Source organism: Aspergillus nidulans, chromosome V (genome assembly GCF_000011425.1).
Source record: "Aspergillus nidulans FGSC A4 chromosome V".
NCBI lineage: Eukaryota > Fungi > Ascomycota > Eurotiomycetes > Eurotiales > Aspergillaceae > Aspergillus > Aspergillus nidulans.
In genome coordinates this window covers 1897276-1914969 of record NC_066261.1, presented here as the reverse complement: position 1 = coordinate 1914969, position 17694 = coordinate 1897276, and the positions used below count along the sequence as shown (strand labels likewise).

General features: G+C 52.4%; 5 protein-coding genes across 5 annotated transcripts, besides 1 other annotated feature; 4 read left to right on the top strand and 1 right to left on the bottom strand.

Annotated features, from left to right (window-relative positions):
* Positions 1-17694: part of a sequence feature (contig 1.98 826..565485(-1)) that runs on past both edges of the window.
* On the top strand, positions 577-3377 carry ANIA_05626 (acetate--CoA ligase facA). Its single transcript, XM_658138.2, has 6 exons — positions 577-681; positions 746-1990; positions 2053-2313; positions 2370-2499; positions 2549-2823; positions 2878-3377. The coding sequence occupies exons 1-6, from the start codon at positions 643-645 to the stop codon at positions 2938-2940; spliced, it is 2013 nt and encodes a 670-aa protein (XP_663230.1). The 5' UTR covers positions 577-642; the 3' UTR covers positions 2941-3377.
* Positions 4161-10725, top strand: ANIA_05627 (protein sonB; the record flags this gene model as incomplete). Its single annotated transcript, XM_658139.1, has 5 exons — positions 4161-4257; positions 4527-4622; positions 4916-8598; positions 8659-10557; positions 10612-10725. The coding sequence occupies 5 exons, from the start codon at positions 4161-4163 to the stop codon at positions 10723-10725; spliced, it is 5889 nt and encodes a 1962-aa protein (XP_663231.1).
* ANIA_05628 (putative MFS transporter) lies at positions 11200-13030 on the top strand (the record flags this gene model as incomplete). The annotated part of the gene is made up of 2 exons (XM_658140.2): positions 11200-12368; positions 12421-13030. 2 exons carry the CDS (start codon positions 11200-11202, stop codon positions 13028-13030), a joined length of 1779 nt encoding a protein of 592 aa, XP_663232.2.
* Positions 13307-15161, bottom strand: ANIA_05629 (NADH-quinone oxidoreductase subunit ndiA). The gene is made up of 3 exons (XM_658141.2): positions 14836-15161; positions 14700-14771; positions 13307-14637 (listed from the first exon to the last, which is right to left on the bottom strand). Exons 1-3 carry the CDS (start codon positions 15094-15096, stop codon positions 13477-13479), a joined length of 1494 nt encoding a protein of 497 aa, XP_663233.1. The 5' UTR covers positions 15097-15161; the 3' UTR covers positions 13307-13476.
* Positions 15364-17635, top strand: ANIA_05630 (SET domain protein; the record flags this gene model as incomplete). The annotated part of the gene is made up of 4 exons (XM_658142.1): positions 15364-15388; positions 15435-15981; positions 16031-16287; positions 16341-17635. 4 exons carry the CDS (start codon positions 15364-15366, stop codon positions 17633-17635), a joined length of 2124 nt encoding a protein of 707 aa, XP_663234.1.

Sequence of the window (17694 nt, the reverse complement as noted above, 5' to 3'; positions counted from 1 at the left end):
GAAAGCTCCCACTGAACCCGTGGACCGAACCTGGAACCGGCGAGCTGACGGTCACCCGGAAAAGGGACCAACCTCACAGGCTCATGCCCACGTCGAGTCGGGGTATTCGCTCGTAATATCGTAACCTCGTAACCTCGTTAGAATGGAAACTCAGTCCCTACCCTAGGCTGCGCATAATTCGCCATATAAGGGAGGCATCCCCTCCGCCCGACAGCCGGACAGCGGGCCTCAACAATTAAATCCATTAATTTCATTTAGCCCAACGCAACATTAAATACCAGTCTCCTCCTTTCCTCTCGACCATTCTTCCACTGTATCCCTCTTTCTCTTGCTCTCTTCCTCTCTTCACCTCTTACCTACCTCCCCCTCCTCCTCCTACACCCAGCATACGCGTCATCCCCCTTCTCCCTCCTACTCCGACGTTAACCTCTGCTACCCCTCCTTCTCAAGCTACCCCACCACCACTACAACGGTAAGCTTAAATCCCACACACTACGGTCTCACGTGCCGGCCTTGCTTCGCAGGCGTCTCCCCACCAAGCAACTGCATTTTCCCCCTTTCGCTTGCCCGGTGGCATTTCAGTGGCATTTTCTAACTTTCCTGGGAGTTTAGAAATCTTGAGACTCGCAACGCTTTCTCAATATGAGTGACGGACCAATTGCCCCTCCCAAGCCCGCCGTGGTAAGCACCGGCTCCTACTTCGAACTGATTGACCAATGGTTTTTGACTGATTGTGGTCGCTCAGGTTGCTGAGGCCCACGAGGTCGACACTTTCCACGTTCCCAAGGCGTTCTTCGACAAGCACCCTTCCGGCCCTCACTTGAAAAATCTCGATGAATACAAGAAGCTCTATGAGGAGTCGATTCGCAGCCCAGACGTTTTCTGGGCCCGCAAAGCCCGTGAGCTGCTCACTTTTGACAAAGATTTCCAAACGACCCGTATCGGCTCATTGGAGAACGGTGACGTTGCTTGGTTCCCTGAGGGTCGGCTAAATGCTTCTTTCAACTGTGTCGATCGTCACGCCATCAAGAACCCCAACAAGGTCGCTATCATCTACGAAGCCGACGAACCCAACGAGGGCCGGACAATCACATATGGCGAGCTGCTCCGCGAAGTTTCTCGGGTTGCCTGGGTTTTGAAACAGCGCGGCGTTAAGAAGGGCGACACTGTGGCTATCTACCTTCCCATGATTCCTGAGGCCATCATCGCCTTCCTTGCGTGCTCGCGTATTGGTGCCGTTCACTCCGTTGTTTTCGCCGGTTTCTCGTCAGACTCCCTCCGTGACCGTGTCCTTGACGCCGGTTCCAAGGTTGTCATCACAACCGATGAGGGTAAGCGTGGCGGTAAGGTCATCGGGACCAAGCGCATTGTCGATGAGGGTCTCAAGCAGTGCCCCGACGTGTCGACCGTGCTTGTTTACAAGCGCACCGGCGCCGAGGTGCCCTGGACCGAGGGCCGTGACATTTGGTGGCACGAGGAGGTTGAGAAGTACCCTGCGTACATTGCTCCTGACTCTGTCAACTCCGAGGATCCTCTTTTCCTTCTATACACTTCTGGTTCCACCGGTAAGCCCAAGGGTGTTATGCACACTACTGCCGGTTACCTCCTAGGCGCGGCTATGACCGGAAAATACGTTTTTGATATCCATGATGATGACCGCTACTTCTGCGGTGGTGATGTCGGCTGGATTACCGGCCACACCTACGTGGTGTACGCTCCTCTCCTCCTGGGATGCTCAACGGTTGTCTTTGAGAGTACCCCGGCTTACCCCGACTTCTCTCGCTACTGGGACGTGATTGAGAAGCACAAGGTGACCCAATTCTATGTGGCACCCACTGCCCTGCGATTGTTGAAGAGGGCTGGTGACCACCACATCCACCACAAGATGGAACATCTACGTGTCCTGGGATCCGTCGGCGAGCCCATTGCTGCTGAGGTCTGGAAGTGGTACTTCGAGAAGGTTGGAAAGGAAGAGGCTCACATTTGCGACGTAAGTCATTTATGCCTTTGGAGTCCTGTCTTCTCATTTACTAACGGTGAATCTTTGTACAGACCTACTGGCAAACCGAAACTGGCTCCAACGTCATTACCCCCTTGGCCGGTGTCACTCCCACGAAGCCTGGCAGTGCTTCCCTGCCCTTCTTCGGTATTGAGCCTGCCATCATTGATCCAGTCTCTGGAGAGGAGATCTCCGGCAACGATGTGGAGGGTGTGCTTGCCTTCAAGCAGCCCTGGCCCAGCATGGCCCGCACTGTGTGGGGTGCCCACAAGCGCTACATGGACACATATCTGAACGTCTACAAGGGTTACTACGTAAGTTTTATCCATTCTATCAATTCGCTCACTCGAAGGTGACTGACATCGTATAGTTCACCGGAGATGGAGCCGGTCGTGACCACGAGGGATACTACTGGATCCGTGGTCGTGTTGACGATGTCGTCAACGTTTCTGGTCACCGTCTGTCAACCGCGGAAATTGAGGCTGCCCTCATTGAGCACCGTAAGTTATACCAAATAAGAGCGCGAACTTTGTGGCTAACTCATCATAGCTATGGTTGCTGAAGCAGCCGTGGTTGGTATTGCCGATGAGTTGACCGGTCAGGCCGTCAATGCCTTTGTTTCGCTCAAAGAGGGTAACGAGACCAACGACCAAGTCCGCAAAGACCTCATTCTGCAAGTCCGCAAGTCGATTGGACCCTTCGCTGCTCCCAAAGCCGTCTTTGTTGTCGACGACCTGCCCAAGACCCGTAGCGGTAAGATCATGCGCCGCATCCTGCGGAAGATTCTTAGTGGTGAGGAGGATAGCCTGGGCGACATTTCAACGGTAAGGCCTCTCGACTTGACTTCGTTGAGTACGTGGAACTAATTGTTACCTAAGCTGTCCGATCCATCCGTGGTTGAGAGAATTATCGCCACAGTGCACGCTTCCCGAGGCAAATAAACTACAACCGCCATTGGTTCGGGCCAAACCCCATATATACCCATAAAAAGCGTGTCATGATGATGACAGCCCAACTGAATAGACAGAATACTTGCCAACTCTGCATTAGATGGGTCGTCATTCATTCACTCCGTCGAGATAAGAACTGAGCGTGATATATTTAACCGCCAGCTGTGTGATTCCCATATTTTATTGGTCTTCAGAGCGGATGTTCTATAAACGACTAGCTATAACTTATGACATTTTTTTTCTTGTTCATTCAAGGATCCTCTTTGATTTTTTGCACAAGATTTAAGATTACTCCAATCTTATCAAGATCACATACTTAAGTGCTGCGCCAAGGTCACCTGAACGGATGGACGTTGATAACATACTGTTTATACAACCAATATAAACTCTCTTGCTGATTGGGCAATACAAGATATGTGTTTATGTGACTCTTGAAGAACGCATCTTGGAATAGTACAATCTTCATGGTGCAAGCCAATGAGACGACTTTTTGGGTTAAACGGGCTGGTGTAATTGGCCTTTGACCTGGTACCGAGTTACTCATCCAGTCATGTGTGCGATAACTCTTTAAGCCAAGGACCTCTCAGTTCAGCTCTCATAGGGCAATAGTTATTTCATTTTAGATATATACCAGGCAACACAGAAGCAGGTTCATTTCTCAGGCTCTCATTCCATTTACTGGTCGCCCGCTGCTCAGGCAGCAGTCACGTGCCGGAGCTCGGAATACCGTCGATTACAATACTCGTATGGCAGGAAGCTCATTAACCCGATTAGGCCCTTCTCCTCTTCCGCCTTGACTGCTGGACTCTTTTCCCTCGCGTCAGTTTCCTCACCCAACTCACCTCCTTCGCCCTCTTCGCTTCTCGTCACCCCCAACTTGTCCTTTTGGACTCGTCTATTCTCCTTCTGACGACGTACATCTGTGGGTAGCTGGTGTGACATTTTTCCTGATCTATCTTCTGCACGATCAGCTTTACGTTGAGGTAAAAAAACAAAACACTTTTGCCGAACCCTTTTTTCGCATCCTTTGCGCGTCGTATATTCTAGCGCATTGAGCTCGATTCTCTCGATTCTCTCGATTACTGCGCTATACTCGTTTATTAGCTGGTGTTTTGATTGTTCGCACCGGTTCACAGCCTCTTGCGACTACTCGCTACGACCGATCCTCGAAAGAACAGATGAAGCTATAATATCCGCATTACGCAGCAATCATGTCTTTCGGCGGCGGATTTTCAGGATTCGGCTCGAATAACCAGCAAAGCTCTGGCTTTGGAACAGGCTCTGGTTTCGGCACGAGTTCTGGTGGAGGTAGGTCCATCCAATCCGTTTGACGTTCACGAACCCCAACGCCTTTGTCCCGACTTCAATCTTGCTTTCCCTCGTTGTTTCTATCTCGCTTCCTTTCGTGATCGATCGTTGGCTGGCGCTTGAGACGTCGATCCGTGACGGCCCTGTAAGGCTTCCGACAGTTAATCTCTCCGTGCGGAGACCATCGACGCTGAGCAGCTCAGCAACGCCACAAGAGAAAGGATCGCAGCTTGATGACAGTCTCTGACAGTCTTAACTCCACAATCTAGGCTTTGGATCAACCTCGTCCCCATTTGGTGGGAGCAATACTACTTCAGGTGGCGGCCTGTTTGGAAATGCCTCCAGCAGTTTTGGTTCCGGTGGAGGTATGTGCTTGACGGGTTATGTTTCGATGAGCGAGCGATCCTTTCTCTTTTGCGGCCACCTTGGACGGATTCTCTGTCGCCTTGCAACGAACTCTGCTGGGTTTATGGTTCAAATCGCTCCGCTCCCTGGCCTCTCGACAAGTGCCGAAGGAACATATCCTAGAGTTGTCGATTAGCAGGGATCCGTGCCTGGGATGGCTTTTGTTTTATCCGAACTACTGTTGTTTCTTGTTGTTTTCTTCCGTTACTGTTTCCTTGTGCTTACGCGCGGCGCTAACCCACGTCCCATATAGGATTTGGAACAAACACTCAGAATTCAGGTTCAGCATTCGGAACCCAAAACCGTCCTACCACTGGCTTTGGCTCGACGACGTCTGGCGGCGGCCTGTTCGGAAGCAACAATGCCGGTGCAAGCACAGGCGGTGGATTTGGTGGCTTTGGCTCTACGAGCACGAGTGGGTTTGGTAGCTCGAACACCGGCACCAGTCTGTTTGGAAGCAAGCCTGCAGGAGGAGGGTTTGGCAGCACAACTGGAACTGGAACCGGAACTGGATTCGGTACTGGAACTGGCTTCGGCAGCAGCAGTGGCTCAGGCTTTGGTGGAGCAGGAACTGCTTTCCAGCAGGGGGTCCCTCCTTCTGAGGGGACAGGCAGCACTCCCTTCAGCCCTTTCACTGAGAAGGACACAGCCTCCAATGTTATGAATCACTACCAAAGCATTTCGTTCATGCAGCCTTACAATAAATATTCGTTTGAAGAGCTCCGACTGGGAGATTACAACCAAGGTCGCCGATACGGAAATGGAAGTGGGCAGGCAGGAGCTTTTGGCACCTCAGCTTTCGGGGGGGGATCCGGTTTTGGCACACAGCAGCAGTCCACTGGCTTCGGTAGTACGTCGACTCCCTTTGGTGCAGCTGCCACCAGCGCGCCCTCGGCTTTTGGTTCGACTCAGACGACAGGTGGGTTTGGCTCTGGAACCTCCAATCCTTTGTTTGGAGCCTCCAAGCCAGCAACCTCTCTATTTGGTGGAGGTGCCTCTTCTGGCACCACTCAACCTAGCCTGTTCGGAACCACGACGAACAACACTAGCACTGGCTTCGGATCCAGCACTGGTGGCGGCTTTGGATCTGGTGGTTCGTTATTCGGAAACAACACCAACAACCAACAGCAAAACAAGTCCATATTTGGCGCAAGTACTGGAACTACCGGTACAGGTACCGGTTTTGGTGGCTTCGGCACACAGACTACTAGCACCTCTACACCATTTGGTGGCACAGCTGCTACTTCGTCACCGTTTGGTGGGCAACAGCAGCAGACCGGTACGGGTGGTTTTGGTGGATTTGGACAGAACACAAACCAGACCCAGAATCAAACTCAAAACAAAGGGCTATTCGGTGGATTTGGCAGCAACACTCAGCAATCCTCCACTGGTGGTAGTCTTTTTGGAGGTGGAGCAACCAACACGGGAACATCTCTGTTCGGACAGAACAACCAACAGAATCAGCAGCAGACTGGTAGCTCGCTCTTCGGTGGAAGTAACCAGCAATCTGGTACCGGTCTCTTTGGCGGTGCTCAGAACCAGCAACAACAGAAGCCGAGCCTGTTTGGCGGTTCCACAAACACTGGCAGCTCACTCTTCGGCGGCAACACACAGCAGACTGGAACTGGTCTCTTTGGTGGCGCTCAGAACCAGCAGCAACAGAAGCCAAGCTTGTTCGGCGGCTCCACAACCACCGGCGGCTCCTTGTTTGGCGGCAATGCAGGAACGCAGAACACGGGTTCATCGCTTTTTGGTAACACTCAGAATCAGCAGCAACAACAGAGTGGAGGACTGGGAACCTCAAGCCTATTTGGCGGTTCCCAGCAACAACAGCCGCAACCAATGCAGCAATCTCAGCCTGCGCCTGGTAGCCTTCAGGCGTCCCTCCTTGAGGGCAACCCATATGGCAACCAGTCAATTTTCTCCGGTCTGCCTGCGCCGAACACCGCCAGCCCTGGTCCATTGGCCACCCCGCTTTCGTCTGCGAACAAGCAGAAGCAACGTGCTCCTCTGCCAATCTATAAAATTACGCCCAATGCTGCCAACCGCCTCATCACTCCGCCTAAGCCCCGGGGTTACGGATTCTCTTACTCTACTTACGGTTCTCCCTCTAGTGGTGGTGGAACTCCAAACCTTGGTGGAAGCCTTCTTGGAACAAGTATGCGCGGCAGCTTCAACGGCAGCTTGGGTCGTAGTACATTCAGCAAGAGCTTTTCTACAAGCAGTTTGCGCAAGTCATTTGATCCAGACTCCGACAGTATTTTGTCTCCTGGAGCGCTTGGCTCTGGGAGCTCACGCTACTCAAGCAGTAACCTCAAACGCCTGACAATCGATCGGAGTCTGAGAAACGATCTATTCACTCGCTCTGCCAGCTCGCCCACTGCCAATATCAATGGAGACGACGCTGGTCAGTCCGCAAGCAAGGTCAGAAAGAAGGTCAGCTTTGAGTCGACTGCTGACAACGCGTCTGGTGGTGAAATTGTACCCGTGGAGTCTCAAAGCTCGGAACCTACACCAGAAGAACTTGGTTTCTTGCGCTCAATCCGTAAGAACGGCACTCCCAACGGTGTCAATGGAGTTAAACCGGCGTCTGAAAACTCCGCCAACGCTGAGATGGAGTCGGTTTCAGACAAGAGACTTCTTACTTCGGTTCCTGAAGACAATGGACGTGTTTCCTCTGCGTCCCCGGGTGAGAATGCGTCACGTCTGTCATTCAGCCCTAGTGGCGATCCCCAACCAGGCGAGTACTGGATGAAACCAACACGCGCTGAGCTTAGCAAACTGAGCCGTGATCAACTCAAGCGGTTCACAGGTTTGACGGTTGGTCGCGAGCGCTGCGGTTCGGTTACGTTTGATGACCCTGTCGACTTGACCACCATTGACCTGGATAATATTCTTGGCGGTCTTGTGGACATTGGTGTCCGCAAAATCACAGTGTATCCTGACGAGTCAATAAAGCCTGCTAGGGGCAAGGGCCTGAACGTTCCCTCCACGCTGCGCATCGAGAACTCTTGGCCCCGTGGGCGTGACAAGAAGGGCCCTTCGCCAGTCACTAGCGGCCCGCTCTTTGAGAAACATATTGACCGCCTGATGAAGGTTCACAATACCGAATTCGTCAACTACGAGACCGAGACCGGCACATGGGTGTTCCGAGTGGCTCACTACACAACGTACGGTCTTGACTATGATGACGAGGAAGAAGAAGGTGAGAGCCACAATCAAAGCACTCTCCCCGCCGACCGCGATCTGACCGTTGGCTCGGAGCAGATGTCGACCTACTCCATTGACGATTCCTTTGCGAGCTCGGTGGGGGGAGTGGACGACGACACATTCGATTTCAAAAAACGTAAAATGGTCCCCGGGGCGTTTGGAGCTCAGGCGATGGAGACAGTTGAGGAGCGAGAGATAGGATCTGAGAACGACGATGAGGACGAGTCTTTTTTAGAAGAGGGCTCCACGGGTTCAACTGAACAGGATGGCGAAGATGTCACCGAGAGCCAGCAATCTGGCGAGTCAGAACTTGAATTAGATGAAGGCGAGGAAATGGACATGGCGGGCACCTTTCCCAACCTTGATCGCACCGTGGAGCACGACGATGATGAGGATATGGACCCCGAATTCAACCAGCCCTCATTGAAACCCTGGAACACACCCTCTAAGGCCCGCCTCGATCTCAGCGGTGACTGGGCTGAGCAATTGCAACGAACCATTAGCCCCAGGAAGCAGAACCGCGACGCTTTACGTGAGATTCAAGCAAATGCTTTTAGTGAACGACCACTTAATGACGACACGCCAACAAAACCAGCGGCAACTGCTCAACGAAAGGGATTCAACACTAGTATTGACCTGATGAATTCTTTGTTTCAACAACCGCGCAAACAAGGACAACCCCCTCTTAGGCAGCAGAAGCCACAACAAAAGGCTGGGGGCTTTGAGGTACAACCACTCTTTTGCTTTTCCTTCCTTCAATATGTCTGCTAACCACGATCTTTTCAGTGGCCATACAACAAACAGCCAAAGACCTTCGCAGGGGAGTCCAACGAAATGAGCAAGGACGACTTGGACTTCCATCACTCCTTTAAACCTCGATGGGGTCCTGTCGATTTGCTCATATGTGCGAAAACTGGAATGGGTAATCATCAGTACGGTGACCAGCATTGGAGCGAGAAGTTCTCTGTGATCAGCGAAGGCCGGGATATTGCCATTCTCGGCTCTCGGCGGACCGCTGAGCCTCATGAAATGGTTGAAATTCAGCGAAAACAATCCCAAATTACCCATATTGATGGTCAGCCTTCTGCTCAACTCGCACAGGCAAGCTTTGAACCCTTTACAAAATCGTCACATTCTGTCCACTCTGACAAGGAGCGGGTGGTCTGGCAGTTGGCCAACATTTTGTTCAATGATGACATCGAAGATGACTTTTCGGCCAGTGTACCACCACAATTAAGGCAAAAATACCTACACCGCATCAAGAAGGATAGGTTGATCCGTCTCTGGGAGGGTATAGTCCGCGAGCGAAATGCACATGCTGTGAGCAAGGCTGGTTCTGCTGAAGAATGTGCTGTTTATCTGCTCTGCTCGCATCGCATCGAGGAAGCCTGTACTGTCTTGATCTCGAGCCAGAATTTCCATCTTGCGACGCTAGTCTCGCAGATCGGCCGAGATCAGACTACACAGCGCGATATGGCCCAGCAAATCAAAGAGTGGCGGGAGCACAATGTCTGGTCTGAAATGAGCGAACCGATTCGGGCCTTGTATGAACTTCTGGCTGGTAATGCTCTTCGCAGTGAAGGGAAGTCTGGAGGCGCTCTAGAGGATCGCGCATCTACTTTCACTTTCTCTGAACGATTCGAGTTGGATTGGTTTCAGGCTTTTGGTCTCCGGCTTTGGTATGGCATTACCGATGATGAACCTCTCGAAGTTGCAGTATCAGCCTTTGCTCAGGACCTAAAGAGTGGCGAGGAGCCTGCATTCCCCTTGCCTCCTCACCAGGATAAAGACAGGGGCGTGTGGCATACATCTACCGACAACATGGGCCACGAATCGCCCCTTTGGGTCCTGCTCAAGGCCTATGCAGTAACTCTGGGTGCGGCTAAAGGCACTGGGGTCCCTACACTTACATTGCCTGCTGCTTTGCTGCCGGAGTCTGTGACCGGAGACAAGCTGTCAAATCGGTTATCCTTCCAACTCTGCCAGGTCCTTTCTGCTGTTCTTGGTCAGTATGAGCGCCTTGAAATTGATATCGCGCAGATGGACCAGCTAGTGTGGGATTATGCGTGGGAGCTTTGTGCATCTGGAAACCTGGCGCAAGTTCTATTTGTTTTGCTTCATCTGTCGCGCGCCTCAGATCGTGAAAGGGCTGTAAAGGAGGTACTCGCGCGATTTGCTGCCGAACTTCCCGAGCCGATCACGCCGGAAGGCTCTCCGGATGCAACTTGGCAGCAATTGACTAGCGATCTCCAAATTCCAGAGAACTGGATCTGGATGTCCAAGGCTCTTTATGCTCGAAATATTGGTGATGCTGCTCGCGAAGTGGATTGTCTGGTCCGAGGGAAGAACTGGAACGATGCCCATGCCACTTTCTGCCGCATTGTTGGCCCAACGGCGGTCATTGAGCACGACTACAAGACTCTCGAGACTTTGTTGTCTGGCTTTGGCGAGACACCAGAGCAAAAGGTGCAGGGTTGGGCTAGTGGTGGCGGTGTCTACGAAGACTTCCTTCGTCTGATTACTGCGCGCGGACAGGACCCTCAGCGCCTGAACCGATTGGTGGATGCCTTGGTTACCATGGGTGATGTTATTAACGGATCTGGTGTGGAAGGGTTGGAAGAGCGCGTGGCGTTCAAGGAGATGAGCCGTATCGTTGCTGGCTGGACCACCCAGGAGGACGTGAAGGTGAGCTTTTGCCATTTTTCAAAAACCACAAACATGATTCTAACCTTATTACAGGCAATGGAGATGTCACGTGTCCTGAAACTTCCTCTGACGGGTGATGCTCGTCTCGTGCAGACGGCAGAGATGAGCAGGCGGTACTACAGCGTTGTGATGGCCGGGGGTTACTGAGATCTGACTCGAGCAATTTAAACCTCTCTAGATTCGATTGTATCCCGTTATCTCCTCTTGCATTGACTTGACGCATTGTCTTATTTAATCCTGTATTCTAACTTGCTCACATTGTTTACTGTTGCCCATCCTCTTGCCCTTGTCTCTTCTAATGAAGCCATGCTGACGCTGGAGAATATTGTTATTGCTTATTTCGCATGGCGTGTTTTGTCTAGATAGTTTTTTAGTAGTAGAAGCCCAGAAAGAAAACTACGAGATGAGTATTAGAACCCTTCCCTCCCCTTTCCTCTGTGTTAATAAGTCCAAATGCCGGTCCCGGCATATTTACTGCCCTGGAACGGCCTTCCAAGTGGAAATGCGCCGGACTGTGAGACGCTTGCTTATGCTCTTTTATTCGCTTTCTCTATGTGTACAACACTCTCCACTCGCTCTTTCTTGCTCTGCGTTCTTTCTTGATGTCCTAGCGGGCTCATCATGGCTTCTGAGAGGTCTGGCTATCATCAACACCATGATCGAGCCTGTCCCTCCATTGAGATAGACGAGATTCTCCCCACCGACGAGACCGTTATCACGCCGACGACGACCTCCTCTTTATGCCAGTGTTCGTCCTCCGCATTGTCTAATGCTTCTCTGAGGGCAACAGCTCCCCCCGCGGAAGGCTCAGCCATGCCGACACTCATGCCCACCACCACGATGGGACCCAGAAGATACTCAGCCTTCAGCAACAGTCAAAAGCGCTTCATCGTGGCTATGGTGACCCTAGCGTCTTTCTTCTCTCCGCTCTCCGGCCAAATCTACTATCCCGTCATGCCTACCCTCGTCGAGAACTACCACCTCAGCAACGCTCTGATCAACCTCACCATAACTACTTATATGATCCTGCAAGGCGTTGCACCTGCGTTTATGGGCACATTCGCTGACGCTTGTGGCCGTCGCCCTGCCTATTTCTTCGCCTTCGCCATCTATACCGCAGCCAACATCGGCCTCGCTTTGCAAGACAGCTACCCGGCGCTCATGGTGCTGCGGTGCATTCAGAGCGCGGGTAGCAGCGGCACGGTCTCTTTTGGATATGGGGTTATTGCTGACATTGCGACGCCGGCGGAACGAGGCTCGTATGTTGGTCCTATGGCGGCGGGTGTTATGCTTGCGCCGGCGCTGGGGCCGATTATTGGAGGGTTGTTGGCAAAATTTCTGGGGTGGAGGAGCGTCTTTTGGTTTCTGGCTATCGGTGCTGGGGGGTACTTGGTCTCTTACGTTTTCTTTGTGCCGGAGACTGCGAGGACTGTTGTTGGGGATGGGAGACTGTTTCCTAGAGAAAGATGGAGATGGTCTGCGGCTCAGTGGTTGCAAAGGAAATGGAAGTCTGCGTCTGGCTCTGGGTTCAATGACGATCATGGAGCTCATTTTGAGGCTGCAACTATGCAGAGCGCTTTCAACGGCAGCGGACAAGCATCAACAACATCAAGACTACGATTCCCCAACCCTTTGAGAGCGCTTTACATCCTCCTTGAACCGGACGCTCTCATAATAGTCTCATCCATAGGCCTCTTGATGCTCACAAACGTTGCACTGCTCACCAGTACCCCAAGTCTGTTCTCAAAGATATACGGCTTCAATGACCTCCAGATCGGCCTATGCTTCCTGTAATCACCAACAGCCCATACAAACTGATCTCAGCATACTAACACACATTAGTCCTCTAGGCATCGGCGCCGCTCTCGGTGCGGTCCTCAACGGCTACTTTCTAAATCGCAGCTATCGCCGCCACGCCCAGTCCCTAGACCTCCCCCTCGACCCATCTATAGCGACCACTCTCCAAGACTTCCCCATTGAGCAATCCCGCCTGGAAATTTACTTCCCCCTTATTATCCTCACAATCCTAACATTAGTACCCTATGGCTTCGTGCTGGAGCGGCGAGCGAACCTTTCCGCGCCCTTAATTCTGCAATTCCTCAACGGCTTCGGGACAGTCGCCTGCACAAACACGCTCAATACCTTACTTGTTGACCTGTTCCCTGATGAGCCGGCTACTGCAGCTGCGGCTTGTAATCTGGTCAGATGCTGGCTGGGAGCTCTTGGGGCAGCTGTTGTGGATTATATGTTGAGCGGCATGGGATGGGGTTGGTGCTTTATGTTTCTGGGGCTTTTGCTGCTGGCATCTATTGGGCTGGCTTGGTCCGAGTTTGTCTATGGAGCGAAATGGAGGGGAAGTAGAAGATTGAGGCGTGAGAGGGAATGCGAAAGTGGGAGGGAAACAATAGAGATTGCTGAAGGGGAAGGTGATAGGAGATCAGGCAAAGGATGAGGGTGGCACTGGTATTGGCGCTGACGTTGGCATAATAGGTACTCTGGATTGGAATCCGTACCGGATAACGGCATCTTTGGCAGGCAAAGGTAGGTGTGGCCTTGTTTGATCCTGTCTTGAAAGAAGGCTCTCTACACAATTATACTTAGCCGGATACTGTCGTTGACTCTAGTGTTTTTGGATTTTAAATGGTTTGCCTGGCCCACTCTTCAGGAACGCTGTCAGATATGGAGGAAATACGGGACGGACCAGATGAATGAATCTAGTTCATTGCTACGGATTCGATCGAAAATGTACATGGTCAAAACCCTAGACAAGCAAGCAACGCGCGCGAACGGGAAACATAAAAAAAAAAGAGAGATAATCACCCCTCCTAGAAAGCCAAAGGAACTTGGGGACAGATTTCTATGAGTCAACTCTTTTGATGATTAAGAGAATAAAATACTTTACATGCCAGGAGAAATCAGCTTGCCCTCTGCCCGGCTGTTCGGGTGCCAACCACCAGCAAGTGGCTGCTGACCGCCCAGCCCTTCTGAGTATTCCTTGATACGAGCTTCCAGTTCCGGACGGAAGTGACGAATCAGACCCTGGATGGGCCAAGCAAAGGCCTCACCAAGGGCACAGATAGTGTGGCCTTCAACCTGCTTGGTGAGTTCCTGGAGCATATCGATTTCGCGCTCGCGAGCCTGGCCCTTCTCGAGGCGCTGCATCATCTGCAGGGTCCACTTGCTTCCCTCACGGCAGGGGGTGCATTGGCCGCAGGACTCGTGCTTGTAGAAAGTGGATAGACGGGAGATGGCGCGGACGACGTCAGTGGACTTGTCCATGACAATAACGGCGGCGGTACCAAGACCAGTTTGCGAGTCCTTGAGGGCATCGAAGTCCATGAGCTGGTCGTCACAGACGGACTTGGGGATGATAGGGGTGGAAGAACCGCCAGGAATGACGGCCTTGAGGTTGTCCCAGCCGCCTCGGACGCCACCGCAGTGGCGGTCAATCAGTTCACGGAGCGGGATGGACATTTCCTCCTCGACGGTGCAGGGGTTGTTGACGTGGCCGGAGATACAGAAGAGCTTCGTACCCGCATTGCGCTCGCGCCCAAAGCCGGCGAACCAGCTGGCGCCTCGGCGCATGATGGTTGGTGTGACGGCAACAGTCTCAACGTTGGTAACAGTGCTGGGGCAGCCGAAGAGACCTACGGCAGCGGGGAACGGGGGCTTGAGGCGCGGCTTGCCAGCCTTGCCCTCGAGGGACTCGATGAGCGAGGTTTCCTCGCCACAGACATAGGCGCCCATTCCGCGATGGATGAATACGTCAAAGTCGTAGCCAGTTCCACAGGCGTTTTTGCCAATTAGGCCGGCTTGGTAAGCCTCGTTAATGGCTTGCTGGAGGACAGTGGCTTCGTGGTAAAATTCGCCACGAATGTAGATGTAGGCGGCGTTGGCGTTCATGGCACGGCCGACAACCAGACAGCCCTCGATCAGCTTTTGGGGGTCCTTGCGCATAATCTCGCGGTCCTTGCAGGTTCCGGGTTCACCCTCATCAGCGTTGACGACCAGATACCGGGGCCGAGGGTCCTTGTCCCAGTCTTTGAAGTTCATGAAAGACTAGCCGAGTTACAAATTAGACAAATTCGCTAGCTTTGGGAAAATCAAGGGGGGGGACATACGTATTTCAGTCCAGAGGGAAAACCAGCACCGCCACGACCACGCAGGCCAGAGGCCTTGAGTTCTGAGATGAGCTATATAACCACTATTAGCCAACGAATCTATCCCATGCCCGGGGCTGGCTCGGCGAGATCCTACCCAGTCATGACCCTTCAACACGATATCCTTAGTCCTGTACCAGTCTCCGTACTTCATGGCTGACTTCAAGTCGGCGCCATGGTGTCCGTAAAGATTCGTGAAAATCCGGTCCTGGTCCTTCAGACCGCCGTGGTGGTGTACGGGGGGAGCATTGTCCGAAACGGTTGCGAAAGAGCGGGCGGCCGGAGCCTGGAGTCGGAGGGAGCGGGAGGAAAGGGAGGCGAGAGGAGTAGACGAAGGAGCCGCCGCTCGAGATATCATGGTGACGATGGCCCAATGGCTGTCGGGGAGAATATGAGAAGGAGAAGCACGACACGAGGGGGTCGGTGATGGCGTTCCAGCTTCAATTCTGCGGTTGCTGAATATCCGGCTTTGTCCGGTCAGTGATTGGACGGAATAAATCACGTGACGCTTGGTCAGCATGTACACGTGATCTTACATCACGCCAAAACGGGAACTCAGCATAACTATAAACGTGACAAGACTCAAAGGATATAGATTTGTCAGTACCAGGCATGGTCACCGAAAATGGCTCGGGTGCGGCCCTTTCTGCGTAAGATTTTAGCTACCACTGCCATATACCGAGGTTGCTAACCTAGACAGCCCCGCCGAGAGTAACCTCGAGGTCTACACAACGCTGCTAGAGTGGATGAGAGATCATGGCGGTAGCCTCCATGAAAATGTCTACATCAGCTACGATGATAGTCGTGGCACCCATATCCGGGTGAAGGAGGGTGGGGTGTCCGGCAACACACATATCATCAAGACACCTGTTGCTACCACCATGTCATATCTCAACGCCATAGATTTTCACGCTGGGGACGCACACTTCCCCGCTCACGATGTCAAATTCCCTTCTTCATTCATAGAAAGGGTAGGCTCTGAGGAGGTGGCAATTTTTTTTCTGATTGGGCAGTATCTGCGTGGGCCAGAGAGCTTTTGGCATCCGTATATTCGGACACTTCCTCAGCCTGGCTCTCTGACAACGCTCCCCTATTATGAAGAGGAAGAGGATCTAGAATGGTTGGAAGGGACGAGCTTGTTGCAGGCACGGAAGCGAAAAGTGGCTCTTCTGCGGGAGAAGTATGAAAGTTCGAGCAATGAGCTTCGAGAGTCTGGATTTCAAGATGCAGAGAGATATTCATGGTAGGAAACTTCTCAAAGATTTCTGTTAGTCTACTGACATTTGTGTAAGGGATCTCTATCTCTGGGCGTCTACGATATTTGTCTCCCGTGCGTTCTCAGAGAAAGTGCTTTCTGGCGTAATTCCAGAGCACGAGATGCCCGAGAACACCTCTGTTCTCCTTCCGTTCATCGACATTTTGAACCACCGGCCACTCGCTAAAGTTGAATGGCGCGCCGGTCTACAGAACGTCGACTTTGTCGTACTGGAAGACGTTAGTGTAAACGAAGAGATTGCCAACAATTACGGCCCACGCAATAACGAGCAGCGTACGTGTAACCGTACATTATGCGCATCAAATGAGCTGACCAAAACAAAACAGTGATGATGAATTACGGCTTCTGCCTCGCCAACAACCCATGCGACTATCGCACCGTCAGTCTCCGCGCACCACCAGGCAGCCCTCTCCAATTCGCCCGCGAGCAGCAGAAACAGCTCTTCCCCAACTCCAGCAAGAATGACATAGAGGACCCCTTCTACGTCTTCAATGTCTTCTATCCCCTTCTAGCCCCAGACATCCCCATGGAGCACTCAGTCTTCTCCCCAGCCCTCTTCAACGCCATCTCAGTTCTATCAGCAAACCAGCGCGAACTCGAAAACCTTGAGATCTCCGAGCACGCGATCCAGATTTCCAACACATACGGGAACTCTCGCGCAGCCCTCTCCGCACTAAGTCAGATCGTCATCGAACTGATCACACATATTGTGCGGTTGAAGTCGTCGGAACCGGCAGAGCCAAAGCAGCCACGTAATCTCAAACAGAAACACGCAAAACTATACAGAGAAAGCCAAATAAGCCTCTCTGAATCAGCCCTCGTCATTGCGTCTTGGTCTGTACAGCGCGCACGCACTCACGGCCTCCAGGGCAGCTGGGACGAAACGAAACGCCTCCTCTCCCAACATATGTCCCGCATCCCACAAGGTAAATTTCCAGAATTAGTCCAATCACGCATCCAAGTCCGCATTCTCGAACGCCCCTCCATCCTCCTCCACAGCGGCGAGCTCTTCTCCTTCCCAGAGCTCCTCTCCCTTCTGCAACACCGCGAAGCCGACGTCCTTCCAACAGCACAAAAATGCTTCGACACTATTCTGAGAACGGCGTCGCGCCGCATCCCAGCTCTACGAGGCATCGATAAGAACGCTTCCCCCTTCCGGTTCCCACTCTTTGCCTGCTTTGTGGTTGCCGTGCATACCACAAACAGACATAAACACAGCTCGGTGTCGTTTCATGAGCGACAGAGTTTCCTTCCTCAACGTCTTTCTCACTGGGCTTCGTTCTTGTTGGACCATTATCTTCCGCCGCCGGATGATGTTGCGTGGGCTTTGGAGGATGAGGATGATGAGGGGCTAGTCAGCGAGTTCGATGAGGTTCTCGGTGAGTTACGTGAGAGAAATAAAGATCTCTTCGAAAATCTGGAGCCCTTCACGGGAGGTTGGCACGGGAATGCGGATGCTTGGTGGTTGTCTCCAAATTGGGTACGGTGGGCGTGGATGATGACGGAACAGGAGACAGTGCAAGTTCCGGAAGATCCACTTGCATTGCTCGAGGGAAGATATGGTGAGGGCGGGAGTTTGATGCTGCAGACGGAGACGTACTTGTATATTCCGCAAGAGTGAGTAAATTGTGGCGGACTTGCAATCTGCTCTATGTAGACGGGATAGTTCAAACACGCAAG

Coding starts and splice junctions, on each gene's coding strand:
- ANIA_05626 (XM_658138.2), top strand. CDS start 643: ATGAGTGACGGACCAATTGCCCCTCCCAAGCCCGCCGTG. Junction 2,314..2,369: donor ACGTCTACAAGGGTTACTAC/GTAAGTTTTATC, acceptor GACATCGTATAG/TTCACCGGAGATGGAGCCGG. Junction 2,500..2,548: donor GGCTGCCCTCATTGAGCACC/GTAAGTTATACC, acceptor AACTCATCATAG/CTATGGTTGCTGAAGCAGCC.
- ANIA_05629 (XM_658141.2), bottom strand. CDS start 15,096: ATGATATCTCGAGCGGCGGCTCCTTCGTCTACTCCTCTCGCCTCCCTT. Junction 14,772..14,835: donor TGTTGAAGGGTCATGACTGG/GTAGGATCTCGC, acceptor GTGGTTATATAG/CTCATCTCAGAACTCAAGGC. Junction 14,638..14,699: donor TTCCCTCTGGACTGAAATAC/GTATGTCCCCCC, acceptor TAACTCGGCTAG/TCTTTCATGAACTTCAAAGA.